Genomic DNA, 19,662 nt, shown 5'->3' with positions numbered 1-19,662 from the left:
ACTTAAATGATTTCTTCTCCTCTCTCCTTCTTGGTACCCACTTTCTAATCCAGTATGACAACTCTCCATACTCCAACCAAGGAAAAAAAATTTGTGAAAAAAGAGATGGCCCTAGGAGAGAAGGAAGTCCTGCAGCTCTTCATATTTCTTTTCTTTTTTTTTTTTTTTAATGTTTACTTTTGAGAGACAGAGACAGAGCCTGAGCGGGTAGGGGCAGAGAGAGGGAGACACAGAATCCAAAGGAGGCTCCAGGCTCTGAGCTGTCAGCACAGAGCCCAACGCAGGGCTCGAACTCAGCAACTGCGAGATCATGACCTGAGCTGAAGTCAGACACTTAACCCACTGAGCCACCCAGGAGCCCCCTTTTGTCAAATAAATAAATTTCAAATGGATATGCTCTTTCCCCAACAACAAATAAGCAAATAAAAGACCCAGATTAATAAAATAGTACAAAAAACAAAGCAGGTTTAACCACAAAAATGAGTACTTCAAGCTGTAGAATCTATCCCAAGTTTCACTAAAGTTTAGTGAGCTTTATTTAATTGGAATGCTTTATGTGTGGAATAGACCTAAAGTAGAAGGCCAAACTAAATAAACTCTAAAAATCTGTTTTTTTTTTTATGATTATATAATGAAAGCATGTTTTCTATACATATTTAAAGACTTACTTATTATATAGTAAACAATCAGTGTAACTTAATAATAGCTTTTAAGGGCACCTGGGTGGCTCAGTCGGTTAAACATCTGACTTCAGCTCATGTCATGATCTCACGGTTCGTGAGTTCGTGGCCCGCATCAGGCTCTGTGCTGACAGCTCAGGGCCTGGAGCCCGCTTCAGATTCTGTGTCTCCCTCTCTCTCTACCCATCCCCCACTTGTGTTCATTTTCCCTCCCTCCCTCCCTCTCTCTCTCTCCCTCCCTTCCTTCCTCTCTCAGAAATAATAAATGAATAAACTTAATAGCTTTTAGTAAAATGGTACACTTAAACCCATTATTTCCACAACAAAGAAAACCACTATGGATGGACAGAAGGATGGACAGACAGATGAATAGACAGAAGCTCCAAATATCATGAAGGCAAAAGTATTCCTAAAGACTAGTGAAAGGATTAATATTTAATATCAAAACTCTCACTACAAATATTGCCATTTAGCATTTAGTGATAAAAAGTCAATGTACTTAAAGTTAATTCTTAAAAAGAAGTATGGATGAGTGAGAGCATATAGTAATTAACTGTCTTGCCTCACACCTACAAGGAATTTCCACTTGCTCTAGAGATACGTGTATGAGATACACACACACACACACACACACACGCGCACACACACGTACCTATCTGTATATAAAGAGAGGGGGTGTCACTTACCTCTGTGTCTCTGAACCTGTCTTCATAGTCCAATCTGTCCTTCTCTACAGCCGTCAGTTTTAGCTTCAAGTTAGAGATTTCAGCCATCAGATCCAACTTCTGAGTCTCTAAGGATGTCCTACTCAGAAGCTCCTATTAGAATTTAAGAGATACATTCAAAAGTTGTTTTATTATCAGTAGTCACATATGGATGTGTCTCACAACTGCGAAGTGGTTAACTATCCAGTTGGGAAAGATTAATTACTAAATAGATAAAATTTGAAAAAATTATTTGCTTTAACTTTCATTGAGCAGAACTAAACACACGCCGGCTTATTGGGGAGACATACATTATACAGATACATACATACATATATATCATAAGCCTTAAATGCTGCCAAGCCTGATTATAACACCGATGACAACATGTTTGCTAAGCAACAGGCACCGTTCTGACATGTTTTAAGTGGTTCGATCCTCAAAACAACCTTATGAAGTAAAAGCTCCTAAAGGTAACTCATGAATTATCCTCATTCAACAAATAAGGAGGGTGAGGAACAGAGAGATTAAGAACTCTCCTCAAGGAAATGGCAGAGATAAGACTCAAACCAAAACAGTCTCCTTCCAGGGTGTCAGAGTGTACCCTATACATATTATAGGTCCTCTCAAATATGAGCACTGTGTGTGTGTGTGTGTGTGTGTGTGTGTGTGTGTGTGTGTATGTGTACATAAATTACAAGTTGGTTTTTTTGGGTGTTTTGTTTTTTGTTTTTTTTTTTTCAGTTAAAGGTACTTACCTTTTTTCCTAATCATGCACTATATGCTCATGGATGGGCGTTAGGAAACCATATGAAAGCATAAAGAAGAACATTAAAATTATCTACAATCCTATCAGTATTTTATTCCAGACTGTAATTACGTGAAGTTTTAAGACCCCGCTACTCTAGGTTTTTGCTTAAACTATGCCGGTCTAAGTGAGTCATGAGATTTACTGCTGCATCAGAGTGAACACTACACGTAAATGTAGCATTTCAAATAGTTGAGCAAGAAAATCGCACCTTGGTGCCAGCTTCTGTACATTACCTGCTGCAGCATTTCTTCTGTGGCGTTCAGCTTCTCCCTGTGCTCTTCAAGACAAAACTCCAAATCTCGAATCTTCTCTCCCTGAGCCTCTACCTGGTCTGTTAACACACTTACCTGTATTGAGAGCAAAATACTGCAATGGATTAGGAAGAATGTGGGTCCCACTGCAAACTTTATTTCTCTAAATAGAAAAAAAACTGGAATGATGTCACTACTCATTTGGTTGTAAAGGAAAAACCTGTCAATTTGTAAGACAGCAGTCCTTTACACCCCTACTTCAGATGCTTGTTGATCTGAGGACTCCAATTTTTAAGGAGGTTGGGGTGATTGGGAATGTGCGATACCTTATATTTATAGGTTAAAATCATTTCATTTTATGCGAGAGGGCATGTTAACAAATCATCTTTTTCGGGGGGTGGGGTGGAAGAGGGAAATAATACTAGAAATTAAGATAGACAATGGAGTTAATGTCTGAAAGAGAAGGACTATTCAGGTTTGGTACTTCACGAAGAATAAAGAAAAGGATCCACGGAACTCAAATTCCATGAGATCTTTCATGATCACATTGTCTACATATGTGTTCCAATCTAGGATGTAACTCAAAGATCCATAAGGAGATACTGGATTAGTCTTTTATCTTCAGTGGTTATTGAAAATCTGAGTCTTTCCCCAACAATCACCAGCCTAGTAAATACACTGCAAATCATTTAGCTCAATACCAAAATACACACACACACACACACACACACACACACACACACACACACACACGTATGTATACATGTATGTGTGTGTGTGTGTGTGTGTGTGTGTGTGTGTGTATATATATTTGTCAAGCATTTAAAACACTACAAAGAAAAGAACTCAAATTTGGCTAATAAACCAGACTCCACTACTCACTTTATGTTTTGTTTGTCTCATGGTATCATTTTTAAAATTGAAAAATTAAACATATTCCAAATGAGAAATATGCATATTTATGAATATATATAGTATATATGAAATTATAATATTTGCTGTATATTTAAAAAGTCAGATCAAATAAGATGACAGATCAGATCAGAAAATCAGTTTAGATGACACCGTGCCTGCCGTCAGAGGAGCCAAGGCGGATTCTAGCTCATTCTAGACTAGATAAGCAAACCCTGTTCTCCCACAGTACCCACCTCTCCCTGTTGTCTTCAGATGGCCTATGCACTTACTTCTGGTAGAAGTCTGGCTCCTGTAAGCATCTGAATACACCATCCCAATTTAAAATGGTCTTTGTAAATACATCATGAAGAAAGAAGAACATTTTAAAATCACTTGCCTGAAGAACGAGAGATTCTTTATCATTTTCTAAACGGGCTAGCCTTTCTTGATACACCTCTCCATTCCCAGGCAGGTGTCCATTTGTCTGAAAAAAAAAAAACCAAAATAAAATAATGTATGTAAGGCTCGACTCTCTTTAAAACTAAACCGCTGTGGGCAAACAAAATTGCATATGTTTTTAATCCAAGGAACCTGAATGGACTTGGGCACAGCTGTTGCTGTCATTAACAGAAAATATGAGATTGCAACTTGGTTCATTTAGCTTAAAATAGGTAAAACAGGCATGTCAGGCATTTAGGCATATTATCACCAAACTAGACAATTTCTCATCAAGCAGAAAATCATGACCTAAGAGGGGTGGTGGCTACTAATATTTACTGGCAGGTGGATACACACCCAAATCATGCAAAGCTTCACGTGTGTGTGATCAGGCACAAAACCCCTATTTCCCCACAAATGCTCAGTGCCACTAATTCTGGGTGGAGACAGTGGGAATGTCCTGGGACACCCTTCTGTTCTTCCCCTCTCCTCCCCCCAAATTCCAAATCCAGGACTGTAAACGCCTGTTTTACATGGGAGGCAGCGGGGACAGCTCACACAAGCTTCTTCCCTGCTACTCACGTCCAAATCACAGGGCTAGTCTTCCCTCTGTCTTTGAAACCTTTCTTTCTTCCCCTGCAAGCTTTGCAGTCAGTCCACCGTGACTTTCCCAGGCAGCACTGACTAGCCATCCTCATTAGCAACTTACCAATTTCCATCCTGACTTCATTAACTTCTTGTGAGATTGCTTGGTCCTACAATGATACCCAGCTCCTGCCAGAGCCTGTAAATGGGCATCATCCTACAAACAGAGCACTTGGCCCAGGGCTCTGCTTAGATTAGTGCTCACTGTCTTCCCCTCCCTCTGGCACCCATGTCTTTTCTTATCAGATTCAGATATGTTTATGCGTGGCATAAATGCCAAAGGAAGTATAGATTGGGGAAGCAAGTCTCATTTTTTTTCTCACCAGTCTCATATATGAAAGTCATTAAAGAGGCACATGAAAAGGCTTGCAGACAACAGACAACATAAAAACGTCATTTTGAAATACAGTATATGTGGTATGTCCCTTGTTATCTCATTTAAATACCTCATAACCATATAATATGTAATCCCAATAGAATTTCTTGATTCCTCATTGAAGTACAACAGAAAGAAAAGCCACTGGAGCTCAAATTGGTTAGATGGGGCCATCCAGAGTTCAGTCAAAAAAGCAAATAACTTCAGATTTAGAATCAGAGAAAATACAAACTACAGCCTAACCACCCAGGACCCGGCTAATGTGACATCCATTATTTTCCAGAATTAATTGGTACTATTATTCTACCTTCCCAAATAATGTAGTTTCCAGTACAAATTGTGGGAATAACAAAAGCCATCTGTTGAGGAGAACACACACACACACACACACACACACACACACACACACACACACAGGGGAGCTTTCATAAAAAACGAAATTTCAAGATGTTGCTTCTAAAAACTTAGATGCACTGGATATATTTCCCATGAGGCAACTAAAGAATCAGAAGCTAATTTAATAAGCCTACAATGTGTATTTAGAATGGATAAAATTTTTAATATCAGCTGCTGGACCACATACCTGCACAATTACCACAGCATAATTTTGTTCATATTGTAAACTGAAGGACCCAGAATTAAATTACAAGTACTATGAGGAGTCAGATGGAATAGCCTGGAAGACTTTCAACCCTGGGGACCACCGTGAAAATGAAATTTATGTAACTTTTTTTTTTCTTAGCGTTTACTTATTTTGAGAGAGAGAGCACATGCGTGTGTGCATGCACGTGAGCAGGGGAGGGGCAGAGGGGGTAGAGAGAGAGAATCCCCGGTGGGCTCCATACTGTCAGTGAGGAGCCCAACACAGGGCTCAATCTCACGAACCGTAAGATCATGACCTGAGACGAAATCAAGAGTCAGATGCTTAAGTGACTGAGCCACTCAGGCGCCCCAAAATTTATGTAATTTCTTGAGGACATTTTTTGGAAAAGAGCCAGGATGTATATAATACATGTCCTCAATCTAAGGAAGTACTCAGACTGGCCCTGTATAGCTTTAAATTCCTCGTTCTGATTATGAACACTAGCAGGCAACTGCTTTTAAAGCCCCATGCAAGCAAATCTTTATAAACTGATACATTTCATTAGATAGACAAAAAAAAAAAAAAAAAGGTTTCTGTTCAATGAGGACAAAAAGTAAAAGTCATTATTCCTTCTGACTGAAGGAAATTACAGAAAGATTAGAAGTGTTTCTATAGCAAGTCCTACAAATGTTTTGTGAAGCTACTACATATGATATGGAAAGGAGAAGTTCCAAAATCAGTATCACAAAATTATCTTAAAATCACAATACTAGGGACACCTGGGTGGCTCAGTTGGTTAAGCGACTCTTAATTTCGGCTCAGGTCATGATCTCCCAGTTTGTGGGACTGAGCCCTGCATCAGGCTCTGCACTGGCAGTGGAGACTGCTTGGGATTCTCTTTCCCTCTCTGCCCCTCTCCCACTCCTCCCTCTCTCCCCCTCCCTCTCTCTCAAAATAAATAAACTTAAAAAAATTAAATTACTAAAAATTGACTCACAATGAACATACTCACATTTCTCAAGACTACTGATATTTATGAGTGTTCATAATGCTTGAGTAATCAAAAAAAAAAACAAAACATTAAAAGTCACTATAGCAAAATGAAGCAAAAGTTAAGAGCCACCAATGGAGTAGTTGCATAATTTTAAAGTCCTGTGTTGATCTATTCAAGTAGGTAAAGGTCTATTTTGTTCACACATTTATTTATATTTCTGCCAATTTTGTTACCTTTGCCTTATAAATGTTAGAGGTAAATTCCATCGGGCAAATATCCTACCACCTCTTTTTTCCCTCCGACTCTCATGCTCTGCCTACCAGACCACTCAAAAGCCAAACATGGCATGCTCTCTCACACACTAATTCTGTTCCTTCTGCATGGACAGTATTTCCCACCCTTTCCTCATTCTTTAAAGTCCAGTTCAATTAGAGCTTTGTCTGTCAAGTCTTCCTTGAATTACCTGTTCACTCACATGCCAGTTACAACATCCGGATGAACCCTCACCACAGCAGGCATCATACTGAATGGACTAGGTTATACTTGGCTACACATACGTCCCTCTCTTCCAACAAACTGCATTCTTTGTGAGTACGTCTGTCTTTGCATCTGACATACAATGAGTACGAACCAAATGAGCTGAATGAACAATGAGGGGTGTTCGATAAACATCCGATGAATGAAAGATGAATGAACGCTTGGTTTTAACTTGGCTTTCTTACATCTCAGCAAGTCTTTCATTCATGTTTCCCTACAACCTGGTATGTCCTCCATGGTCAACTTCAAGTCTGTATTGTCTCTTCCTACCATGTTTAGGAGGTGTTCCCAGAGCCTTTTTACTGGACTTTAGTAATTGAGACTATCTTGCATGAACCCCCTTATGTAATGTGTTCTCCAAAGGATAATGTATATACTGCCTCCAACATCTTTCCTTTCTTTCCCCCTGCCAATCTTGGGGGAATTGAGTCTTAACTCCTTCTAAAAGCTCATCATTGGGGCACTTAGGTGGCTCAGTTGGTTAAACATCTGACTTCAGCTCAGGTCATGATCTCACGGTTTGTGGGTTTGAGCCCCATGTCAGATTCTGTGGTAAGAGCTCAGAGCCTGGAGCCTGCTTCATATTCTGTTTCTCCGTCTCTCTGCCCCTCCCCCACTCGTGCATGTGTTCACTCTCTCTCTCTCTCAAAAATAAACATTTTTAAAAAATTTTTTTAAAAAAGCTCATTATTCCACGTATACTTTGGAACCTTAATTTCCTGCTTCTCCGAGACTCACAATGATCACCTCTATTCTTACCATTCTCAGTTTCTTCCTCTTAATGAACTATCTTCCATTCTCCTTCTCCAACATCTACCCCAAGGCTTTGTGTCCACCACTGTACTCACCCCCCCCCCCATTCCTTTTTGTCTCTACAAATCCATCTTTCAAAGTTCCTACCAATCCAGTTCCTACCCCCTCCTCCTTATGTTGTGCCATATTCTCTTCTCCCCCTCCACAGGCTTCCCTTCTGTGTCTGGTCTTGTCCTTCACAATTTAGCTTTTCATCATATTCTGCCATGGATAATTTATTAGTGATTTTATGACAGCTGGTCACTTATTCTTCCTAACAGTCCCTCAGTGCAAAAATGTCGTACATTTCTTTTGATTCTTCCAAGATTCTTATAAAATCATGAGCACATGGGTCACCTGGGTAGCTCAGTCAGTTAAGCATCTGACTTTGGCTCAGGTCATGATCTCATGGTTCATGAGTTTGAGCCCCACATTGGGCTCTGTGCTGACAGCTCAGAGCCTGGAGCCTGCTTTGGATTCGGTGTCTCCCTCTCTCTCTGCCCCTCCCCTGCTCATGCTCTGTCTCTCTCTCTCAAAAAGTAAATAATAAAACATTTCTTTAAATTTTTTTTATTTTTTTAAATTTACATCCAAATTAGTTAGCATATAATAAAACATTTTTTAAAAATTAAAAATCGTAGCATATAATTAAAAACATATTTAGTATAAACTCCTGTTGAGTCAATTGGGCATCCAGAGCATTGAACACCAGCCCAAATTACCTTACTCAAAATCCCAGAGATGCCTTCAGAATAACTCTTTCTACTTTAACTCATGATGCAACCCTTTACTGACTACATTTAGTCCACCTGAAAGTTTAAGTCAAACTTGGAATCAACTTGGGTGTTTCAATACCATATCCAGCTAGCAGTGCATGTGGAGGTGGGTGTGGGACACTCGGGAGGGAAGGGCAGGGGATCCAGCGGGACTGTAATAAGCATACTTTAATCAAGGAACTCATGGTGTTTGCCAGATTTTCCTGGCATGATGAGGGGAAAATGTCTGAAAAGTTCTATTTCTTACAGAATTATGCGATCTTAGAGTTAGTCAGGAACCACACCTGGGAATATGAATTGCCTGAATTCACATGGCAGGTGCTACAAATAACATTAGAGTCACAATATACCTCACCCATCACCACCTAAATAGAAGTTCTTTTTAGTGTTAATTTCCTTTCTTAAAAAAGTTTATTTATTTTGAGTGAGTGAGAAAGAGAGCACAAGCAGGGGAGGGGCAGAGAGAGAATCCCAAGCAGGCCTGTGCTGTAGGCTCAGAGTCCAATGTGGGGCTCAAACTCACGGACCTGAGATCATGAGATCATGATCTGAGCTGAAATCAAGAGTCGGACACTGAACTGACTGAGCCACCCAGGCACCCCTAATTTCCTTTTAATTATCAAATATACACACAATCAAGTATAAAGATATAATAAATGTTAGCATCTTGTCTCATGTGCCTCCCTTTCAAAAAATGTTTTATTATACAAAATTTTCAATATATATATATAAAAATAGAGACTAGCATGATGAAACTTTATATGCTCATCACACAGTACCAACAGGTATTATTTCAAAGTAGACAAGAACATTTTGCCCATTATTTTTCTGAAAGCATCATACTGTGTTTTCCTTTGATTTTCTTAGTTCTGTTGGTTTGCATTAGTCTACAGTTGTCTCCCTTTTCTCCCCAAACTTCATTTTGCTTTGTTCTTTCCTAAGCTCTGTTGTCCTGTCTAAATCCAAAATCAACACACAAGTAGTGATTTGCCACAATTATAGTTACTTACGTTGTAGCACAGAATTCATTTTGAATAGAACATTCCCAAAACACAACGGGGAGTAGCTAAATTAAAATGGGGAAAAGAACATCGGCTCAATTTTATAAGGACAACAAATGTTAAGAAATAGACTAGTACTATAACATACACACACGCAGCAGCCCCCCTCCAACATCTACATACTATCCATCGAGGTCAACATACTTACTTTGAAAATTAGTTTTAAAAACTGCCATACAGTTTTTGATTTCATGATTACATTTTTAAAAATTCAGTATCAAAGAGTACCTAGGTGGCTCATTCAGTCGAGCGTCGACTTCAGCTCAGGTCATCATCTCACAGTTCGTGGGTTCGAGCCCCGTATCAGGCTCTCTGCTGTCAGTACAGAGCCTGGAACCTACTTCGGATCCTCTGTCCCCCTCTTTCTGCCCCTCCCTCCCTCTCTCTCTCTCTCTCACTCAAAAATAAACATTTAAAAAAAAATTCAGGATCAAGAAAGAAAAAGGAAGGCACAGCCCACTAAAGCTCTTCTAATTAAATGTTATCTCCAGCTACCAAAGGAAACATCTCACACAAGGTCCTCATGCCTCCTAATCAGTTGCATGCAGACATTCTCTACTGCTGCATGCATACATTCATTGCCTGCTCTCTACTAGACACTCTCGTAGAATAGACTGAGAAAGACCTGAAAGCCATGAACATCACAGTCAACGTTTTACCGGGGTTCAACAGCACAAGAAAGCATCTCCCACACTACCGACCATAGAATCAAAGAATATGGTATCAACAACGTTAGAAATCATGCCACCAGGCTGCAGGACTCTGCTCCCTTTCCTCTCACCAAGTATGATGGAATGAGGGTGGTGAGGCTTCATCCTTGTGCTGTAATTATCTCGGGGCAACACCACTGCCATTCGGGGCCACTGGAGCATCCCGTCTGGTTGGCTGGTGGCCCTTTCACTATCTACTGTACTTCTGACTTGGTCAGTCTTGAAACATTCCATCTATTTTTCCCTCTGAAGATTCTGTTGTGGCTCTAAAAAGGAAATACGATGCCAAGGCAACAAGGACAACCTCTTTGGAAAGCCCTCTATTCCAAAATCTCATCTCTGCTCAAAAAGGAAACCAAAGGGAGAAATCAATCTCATATACACTTCATCACACCCAAAAAGCCCAATCATGACCCTCTTCCAGGAAAGACATCAGTTTATTCAGTGTTGTCAGGAAGTTCATCAAAGACAGAAGCTCAGAATAAGCCTGAATACACTCTGTTCTTTCCAAGACTGCAGATGTGGTCAAAAATCAGACTACGGCTTTTACTTCTACGTTTTAATTTTCTCAGTACTTGTCTTCCAGAGACAAAACATCTTCTTAACTCGACAGCCAACTGGAGCAAAATCCAGTGCTCTGGGGTGAGACGAACCACAGCGGTAGGCCAGCTTCTAAGATCCACGACTCCAAAAACAGAGCTACATCTCAAATACTTGCAAGAACAGCAGATGCCAAGCGCTTTCATCTGCTGTTCTCATTAGAAACATCTGGAGGGAGCCTCCCTTGAAGTATCTGGGTGTCTCTGTTGCCAAAATATCAAGTGCCAAGATACACTGGCTGGCCCATGATGCAGCTAATGCATGCACAGCTCCTTATTTGTGCAGCCACGGCCAGCACAGGGTGAGTGAGATGGATTTCTTTAGTGTCTTCCGAAAGATTCTTTTAGACACCTCACTTGAGTAGGGAAGATGGGCACTGGCCCTTCCTCACTTTGTTTTCACGTGCACCACTATGCTCAAAGTAGGGAGAGGGGTTTATGTGGAGACTACATTATCCCGGTACCAAGAATATGCCAAAGCCCTCTGAGTTACAGAAGGATGAAGAATAGAAGATGAAGGCCTAGGAGCTAAGGCCCAGCTCCTATTCTAGTAGGAGAATTATTCATTCATTCATTCAACATCATTCATTCATTTATTCAACATTTGCTGAAAGCCAGCTATGTGACCAGATGCAGATACAGCAAGAGAATCTTCTACTTTGAGAAGGGCTAACATGAGATGAAGAAAAAATACTGTCCCTATTTTCCTTGCCACTTCCTCTTTCTTTGCTCACTTTCATGAAATAACAGACAAGTCTCTTTCCATTCAATCCTAACCAACATTGGTGGCCAGGGTTTTCATTCAAAGTGCATCTCTCACTTATCACACTGCACTGGCTTCCTTCAAGAATTCTGCTGACTCGGTCCACTTGCTTTCCTGTGCCTGTGGACACTTTTCATGGGAGTTTATCAGAAGCCTGGTACCAGAGGGGAAGAGCAGCTTTAACTTTAGCTAGGATGTCTCAGCGAGATGCTGCATAACTCAGAGAATTGTGACCACGTACCGAATACAATCTGAATGTACCTTGTTTACCAAGGCTTGAAAAAACATCCCCCAGAGGCACACATGAGAAGAGAAGCTGGCCAGAGAGCAGCGGGGGATCCAAGGATGGCAGTGTTGCAATGGGTCACGGAGCTGAGCATCAGGGACCTGGGGAGAATAGCCAGCAGCCCTGGACAGAACATGCCCCACATCTGAACTCTTTAAATAATGTGTGTTTTTATTTACTTCTTTTATTTTTTTTTAATTCATTTTGAGACAGAAACAGTGTGAGTGGGGGAAGGGCAGAGAGAGAGAGAGAGAGAGAGAGAGAGAGAGAGAGAGAAAGAGGGAGAAAATCCCAAGCAGGCTCCATACCACCTCCAGCACAGAGACCAACGTGGGGCTCGAAACTCACGAAACTAGGAGATCATGACCTGAGCTGAAACCAAGAGTCAGAGCCTTAAACGACTGAGCCACCCAGATACCCCCACGAGTGTTTCTATTTTTCTGAAACCAGTTACACAAATTTTCTTAAAAGGTACACTCAGAATTAATACTGCCTTTTTTAAAATGTAGGATTAAGACAGAAACGTACTGTGGTGATTTCTCAGGTCAGAAGCAGTGCACTTCTCCTTACTTATCTCATGGGCCATGACGCCTGACTTGGAGTTCTGCCAGCCACATTTTCACTAGCTTTGTTGAAAACTACATTTTTGTAATTTCTGCTGATTTTGAGAATGCCTCCTATTAAAACTGTCAAATAACCGGACACTTTTGGGACTGCATGACCTGATCAAGGTCACGATCCTCAACTGTGTCTACTGGAGAAAGCACTATAAGAATTCTCTCGGCAACTCACTGAGTTAGACCTAAAGTAAACAGAAACTAATTGCTTGGCTCAAACAGTTCGACATATTTTTTCTGTCTGCCCTCTTAAACTTGGAGCTTGATAAAGCATGTAATTCTCCATCAATATTTGTATTAACATGATAGTATTTCACAATCAAAACAGAGAATTCTACCTCAGTAATTGAACAAACATGGCATATTCAATAGATTTGTTTTTTACCACAGAGAGGAACTTCTGAGTCTTAAAAGAAAATTTTTCATGTTTAGAAGGCTACAGCTATAGCTATCTTCTTGAAGCAAATTCATTCTTATGGATTTAATATCCCTTCATCAGTAACAAACTACTAGTGTTACTATTTTCTCTTTTTTCTTATCCAGCTTCTGATCATATGAAACAATTAAATAGGTGGTAGAAATTAGCAGAGAAGGAATAACCAGCATCCTACAGGAAACCAGGGGATCTCCCTGGCCCAGACAAAGTAATAATTAGAAATGCCAATGCCCAGTTGCACTAAGAAGATAAGTATTACTCTTCAGTATGTGGACTCCCAAGTTGGCTATCACTAAACCTAAATGAAATCTTAATTACGTAACCAGTAATAAGTGCTTCTAAAATATTGTGGAAGCTTCTCCACAGTCTGTACTTCTGTCAGAGAGATGTCTGTACTTCTGTCAAAAAAGTGAACCACAGGAGTGCCTGGGTGGCTCAGTCGGTTAAGCATCCAACTTTGGCTCAGGTCAGGATCTTACCATTCATGAGATCGAGCCCCACATCAGGCTCTGTGCTGACAGCTCAGAGCCTTGAGCCTGCTGCAGATTCTGCCTCCTTCTCTCTGCCCCTCCCCCTCTCACTCACTCACTCTCTCTCTCTCTCCCTCTCCCCGCCCCCCCCCCAAAAAAGTGAATTATGTATGAGTAATGTGTAACCTAACTCCCCTAGTAATTGGAGCCAACCCTCTCTTGGCCTCTTTGCAAAGGGACCCCGTGGTTTTCCCTCTACTCCCTACAATCCATTCTGAGGTATTACCTTTTTTGACTAATCATCCACCAGGTTCACTGACAAGCACTCACAAATTAATTCAAGGGACTCACAACCCTATGTGGCAGAAACTATCATTCCCTCATCTTACAAATGAGGAAACTGACACAAACAGCTTAAAAAAATTGCCCCAAATCATACAAGCTTCTAAGGGTCAGAGCCAAAATAAAAATTCAGATCTGTGGTCTCCAGCACCAGCATCTGTAAATGCCAAAATACCATCCAACCCCCAATTTTATCACCCTATTAATGTTTTTATTTTTGGTTGTAGTACAATACACACATAAAATGTATCATTTTTACCATTTTTAAGTGTATAACCTACAAAATGATCACATTTCCTGTCTTCTCCTTTGAGTAGTTTTAGCGGCATTCTTTAGGTTGTATTTGTTCAACACATATTAACACCATGGTATTTACCATTGTGTTCAGGGAAAGGGCACGTCGGCCACACCACCAGCTTTTGAGACGGATGCCTAGAAAGAGGCCTCATTGTTCAAATGAATAAGAGCACCATTTAAAGTCCAATTCTACAGTTTAACTCAAGCACAGGCACTGAAATGACCACCACACACCACTAGATGGCACTTCATATCAAATACTGCTACAGAGCTCCGCTGCTTTTGGAGGCGTCTATGCACCCTACTTCCTATTTAGAACTGCTACTGGGTCCTTTAACAGTGAACTTCCCATTATTACTGAGAAAGCATCTATCACGCGCAAGGTTCTTTCCCTTATAGGACTCTTTGTTTTAGGCCATGGCACGTCATCCAAGCAAAATTTGAAAGCTAGCCCACATTTATGGGCAAAATCAGGAGGTGAACTCCTGGGACCCGTGAAATGTACACTAACAGTACTTTTTAAAAAATTACCCTTAAAGAGAATTAGGATCCATTAAGGGATAAAATCACAGCAAACCTGCTGCCCTATACTTTTTTTTTTTCGTGTTCAAATCCACTATTTTACATTCTAAATTTTGAAATAAGCAACAAAAGACTCACAGCATGGGATTTGTAACGTGCAGACACCTACCATTTGACTCTGAAGCCATTCGACGAGTGTTTCTGCTGTTGAATCTGGGATCTGGCACCTCAAACCTTCCTTCTCATCTGTGTCCATCATCTCTAACAACCCACGCAGGTCTTCTACAAGGTGCAGAGCTCGCAGGCTTCCCATGAACGGGGAGGTGGGAGACTGGCAATCAAAAATTCCATTGGAATATTCCAAGGCCTTAGAACCTAGGTTAAAAAAAAGAAAAAAATCACAGAGAGCAACAGGATTTATCTAAACAGGATTTAGATAATAGACCAAAGCAAGTCAGGTCACAGTGAGGAATAATCAAAACAAGCAACAAGAAAAAGAAAATAATTCAGTCATGAAAATCTTTCCAAGTCATAGATTCTTGGTACAAAAATAAAACCATATAATTGATGGTAAATATCAATCATCAAATACCTAATAGAGAGGCCAATCGGGTAGTATGGTAAGAATGTGATGGGCTTTGGTGAAGGATGTGCTGACCTCATGGAAATAAGGTACCTTCTGCTAAGAAGGTAGCAGATCAGCTGAAAATACAAATTTTAAGTTTCCCAAAGTCTTGAAATTCCCTGCAGAGAAGTTGCACATTGAGGTGGAAATTGCATAGCATAATGTCAAATGTAACAGGGCCAGCTCCCAGTTAATTTACCAGAATTTAAACTCTGGGGGAGTTCAATGAATTACATATATACATTTGTGTATAAATGCATGAGCCCGTGTGTATAAACATTTTCTCCCATGATTTTGTTTGCAGCCTAACATCAAATACTCTTGCTAATATCAGCTTAAAAAAGTTTTACAGCCATTTTTGTTTCCTATTACTTATAAGGGAAAGCACTCTACTACTTAAAAACCACATAACGAACCCACAGCCCATTCTGAAAGCATGCATATATATCCTCTTCATCTCTTTGATTTTTATTTCCTGGTCTATCAACTATACATACTAGCTTTATACTTAAGTATCAATAATTACTATATTTAGGCTATCACCATATTAATCTAAAGGTCTTCTAATTGGAAGAAAACTGTGAACCAATGTGTAAATTCTCTCTCCAGTGGCTATACAGCTTGATCAATTCCAACGGTAGGGAGAGGAATTCTCTTTCAGTTAGTCCATCCCACCAACATTGCTTAATACTGGACCAAATGATTTGGACCCAAACCTGCGTTGAACCACAATAATGGTAACCATTGATATGCTAGGCCCACTGCTAAATGCTTCACATAACCCTCTGAATCAATCTCCTCCAGAACCATGTAAGGCTGAGAAGAGAATCCAGAAAAATATAAATTGAGGAGAGTCTGTCAGGGAAATGGAGGAACAGGAAAGCATTAAAAAGTCCTATTCCAGCAGTTTTAAGCATTAGGATCACCTGATTAATATTATTAAAAACAGATGTGCCCACACTGACCCTCCATTCTGTTAAGTCTCCATCACAAAACAGGTGGGGATGGGGGAGAGATGCATATTTAGAAAAACTCCTCAAATATTTGTAGTCTTATCTCCCCGCTCCCTCCTACCTGAGGAGGAGAACTACCGATGTTAATTTGAGAACATAAACCAGATTCTACCCACAAAGCTACTTGACGGACTCACTGTGAGGTAGGACCTGGGAAATTTGATTTTCTTAAGAACGCTAATGTTGGTCCTCAAGCCCTGCCAGGGCTAAGGTACAAACACATTCATCTAGTGGAGTATGTAAAATATAAAGCCTCAACTACTGTCCTAGAAATACCACTTCCCTTGACTTGAGTTCTACTAAGAGTATAAGGTTATAACCTCTGGTAACAGTTTACAAATGGTTCTGGTTATATTTTTTGAAATTGTGACAGAGAAAGACATCTAGCAGTCCTTCAACTATTTGACAGTATATATCAAGCCCTGAGCAAGAATATACTTTTCTAGGTTAAACTTAACCAGTTCCTTCCTTGCCAGATGTGACTGTCAAACTCTTTACCTTCGTGATCACCTCCTCCTCTAGGTAAGGTTTACCAACAACCTCTTTGAAACTGATATTCCAAGCACTGAATACAGTATTCAAGATGTAGTCTAATCTACAAAGGAGGTCAACATGAAATCTGGTCTCCGGGATATACAAAGGAGGCCAAAGTGTGACCTGCCACTTCCCTCAAGAGAAGACCCTCTGACAAGAAAACACCTTTGGTTTCTCTGAACCACTAAAACAGAGCAGGGTCAAATTTATGTCCAGAAAAGTAAGCAACAGGGGCCAAGACAGCTCGAACTAAGAAGCGGTAGAAGCCAAATTCCACCTTGATCCTGACCTACCTACCCACTTGCCCATTCAACCTTCTCTTCATTACACTAAGTTCCTAAATACATAAATGTATTTCTCCTGTGACAAAATACAAAATGTGACATGAGACCTTAGGTAGCCACTACCTCTGGAAGACCACAAGGGACTGAAAGGGTTCACCTGCTAGTCAGTCTCCTTGGTCATGAAGAGAAAACAAGGAGGCAATGGTCTACACTGTTTTTGCTCCATCTCCATAATAGAGAATTGCTGAAGGTTCTTAACAAGGGAGTAATACAACCAGATGTGTGTTTCATAAAGGACATTCTGGTGGTCCAGAGAATGACGGACTAGAGCGAGAAAGCAAGAGCCTCAAGAACATCAAGTGTGAGGGTTACTTGGATAAAGCCAGACAGTGGTAAGCACAGACAAGACAGGTTTTAGAGAGGATAAAAGGGAACGGCAGAAAAGAGGTAGAATGGATAGAACTTGACTTAAATAGGGACAATGAGGGACAAAGGTCTAGAATGACTTAAATTTCTATTTAGGAAACTGTGTGGATGGAAGGTTATGAAATTAGACAAGACAAAGACTACTAGAGGGGCTTCTGAGGAAAGATAATGAGCTCAAAGTTGTACATGATGACACGGATATGCATATAGGCTATTTCAAAGGAGTACCTGATTGGCAGTTAGAGACCTGAAGCTTAGCAGAGAACTGAGAAAGCAAATACAAAGTGAAAGTCATTGGTGGGAAAGTGATCAGGGAATAGATCAGAACATCCATGGATACAGGGTAGAGCATTATCCCCCAAAGTGTGGTCCACAGACTACCTGCACAGAAATCACATGAGATGCTGTTTCTTTATCCTTGAGTCAGAAACCTAGGATGGAAATGGAATTTGGCATTTTAAAATCAAATGTGTAAAATGGAGAAGAGGGACCAAGATGCAACTATGTGGAATCTAAAGGCAGCCAATACATGAAAATAAGCAAGTGGAAAGGGAATAAAAGTGTTGTAACGAAAAAGCCAAGAGCGCAGAGTCAATGTGGTGACACCACCTTTCAGAGGACGCAGATTACCTGCTATAATCCCGTCCATCTGCTCCAGCGCCGCAGCCAGCATGTCACTTGCATCACTCATCATGTTGTTATCTGTCAAGGGCAAATTCCAACCTAGAGCTGAAAAAGCAATGATGTCGCCATTACATCCTTTACGTGACACGTGCTTCCTGGAGGGTATGGTAACTCAACTTCAAATTGCAACCCCACCTAGATGTCAAACACGGAGAGAGAGCTTCTGAAATGGCAGAGCTGAATGACCTGGCTCGCTTAACATGCTGTGGCCCACCGTCTACCGTCCTGCAAGAGCACATGCTCCATTAGGTAATAAAATAAGGAAGTTTCAGTTCTTGCACTCAAGGTGTTTAACAGCCAGTAGAATGGTTTCCATGCTATACTCTACAGAGCTCTAAGTCTCAATGAAAAGCATTGAAGATACTGATGGAAACTTCCTGAGGGGCCATCAGCAATGCTCAGTGGACAGATTTTTTTCTCCCTGCACCAGCGCCACCCAATTTCTGCTCTTCCAATTTTGGCTCCCCGCCCCCCACCCCCCCACCCCCCGTCTCGTAAGACGTGCCTACAAGAAGAGTTTATTAGCATATACGCTAAACACACTTGCACACACCTACTGGGATTTTGTAACATAACAACAGCTACCATGTACTGAGTGCCTACAGTGGTCCCTATACATTTACATAAATTACTCATAATCCTTAATCATGACAACAACTCTATGAAATGAATAAACCTGTCTCCATTAGATAGATAATATCAAAGATGTCTGTTGATTTTTGCAACAGAAACACAGCCAATATAGAGCAAACACCAGGTTTTAATCTAGGTCTTATATAATACATATTAAATTTCTGTTTATCTGAGTCTATCTGAAAAATAGGTTTATGCTGAAATTCTGCCACAATCTACTCATTCTTCTACCTGTGAAAAAATATAATTGAAATTATCTTGGCAAAAAATTTGATTATTAACAAGAAAAAGTCAAGACTATGTGATTTCCAATATTAATTAATGCACTTCAGATACTAGACTAAGCACCCATGTAAATTCTCCCAAAAGACCTAAATAAAGCAATAATTATTTGTTTATCTGCAATAAATATTTATAAATGCTTATTCTCAACCTCTATACTTAACATGTAGTAGCAGCCTACTACTACATGTAAAATAGCTAATAAAAATGTATACAACATTGCAAATGTAGTATGTGATAAAAGGGAAAAATGGAGCAGGAAAAATGGAAAGGTTTGCATGCCAAAGACGTCTTTAACAAATTAAAAGTAGTCATGTATAGGGGCTCCTAGGTGGTTCAGTCGGTTAAGCGTCCAACTTCAGCTCAGGTCGTAATCTCACAGTTCATGGGTTTCAAGCCCCGCATTGGGCTCTGGGCTGCCAGCTCAGAGCCTGGAGCCTGCTTCGGATTCTGTGTCTCCCTCTGTCTCTGCCCCTCCCCCGTTCTCATTCTGTCTCTGTCTCTCAAAAATATATAAATGAAAAAAAAATTAAAAAGAAAAGTAGTCATGAATAGATGGTCTAGTTCAATGGTATTTAAAGTATAGAATTTCTACAA

General features: G+C 40.3%; 1 protein-coding gene across 9 annotated transcripts in view; it reads right to left on the bottom strand.

Annotated features, from left to right (window-relative positions):
* Window positions 1-19,662, bottom strand: part of PPFIBP1 (PPFIA binding protein 1) — a 174,241-nt gene that overhangs the window by 43,835 nt on the left and 110,744 nt on the right. For all 9 annotated transcript variants that reach the window (XM_042946140.1, XM_042946141.1, XM_042946147.1 and 6 more), the window contains 5 exons: window positions 18,097-18,195; window positions 14,754-14,959; window positions 3,738-3,824; window positions 2,429-2,542; window positions 1,367-1,498 (listed from right to left, as the gene is read on the bottom strand). In XM_042946140.1, coding sequence (XP_042802074.1) covers window positions 1,367-1,498; window positions 2,429-2,542; window positions 3,738-3,824; window positions 14,754-14,959; window positions 18,097-18,160 — 603 coding nt within the window. In that variant the 5' untranslated portion in view covers window positions 18,161-18,195. The remainder of the gene's footprint in view (window positions 1-1,366; window positions 1,499-2,428; window positions 2,543-3,737; window positions 3,825-14,753; window positions 14,960-18,096; window positions 18,196-19,662) is intronic.

Source organism: Panthera leo, chromosome B4 (genome assembly GCF_018350215.1).
Source record: "Panthera leo isolate Ple1 chromosome B4, P.leo_Ple1_pat1.1, whole genome shotgun sequence".
Taxonomy (NCBI): Eukaryota; Metazoa; Chordata; class Mammalia; order Carnivora; family Felidae; genus Panthera; species Panthera leo.
This window is presented reverse-complemented; position numbering and strand designations above follow the sequence as displayed.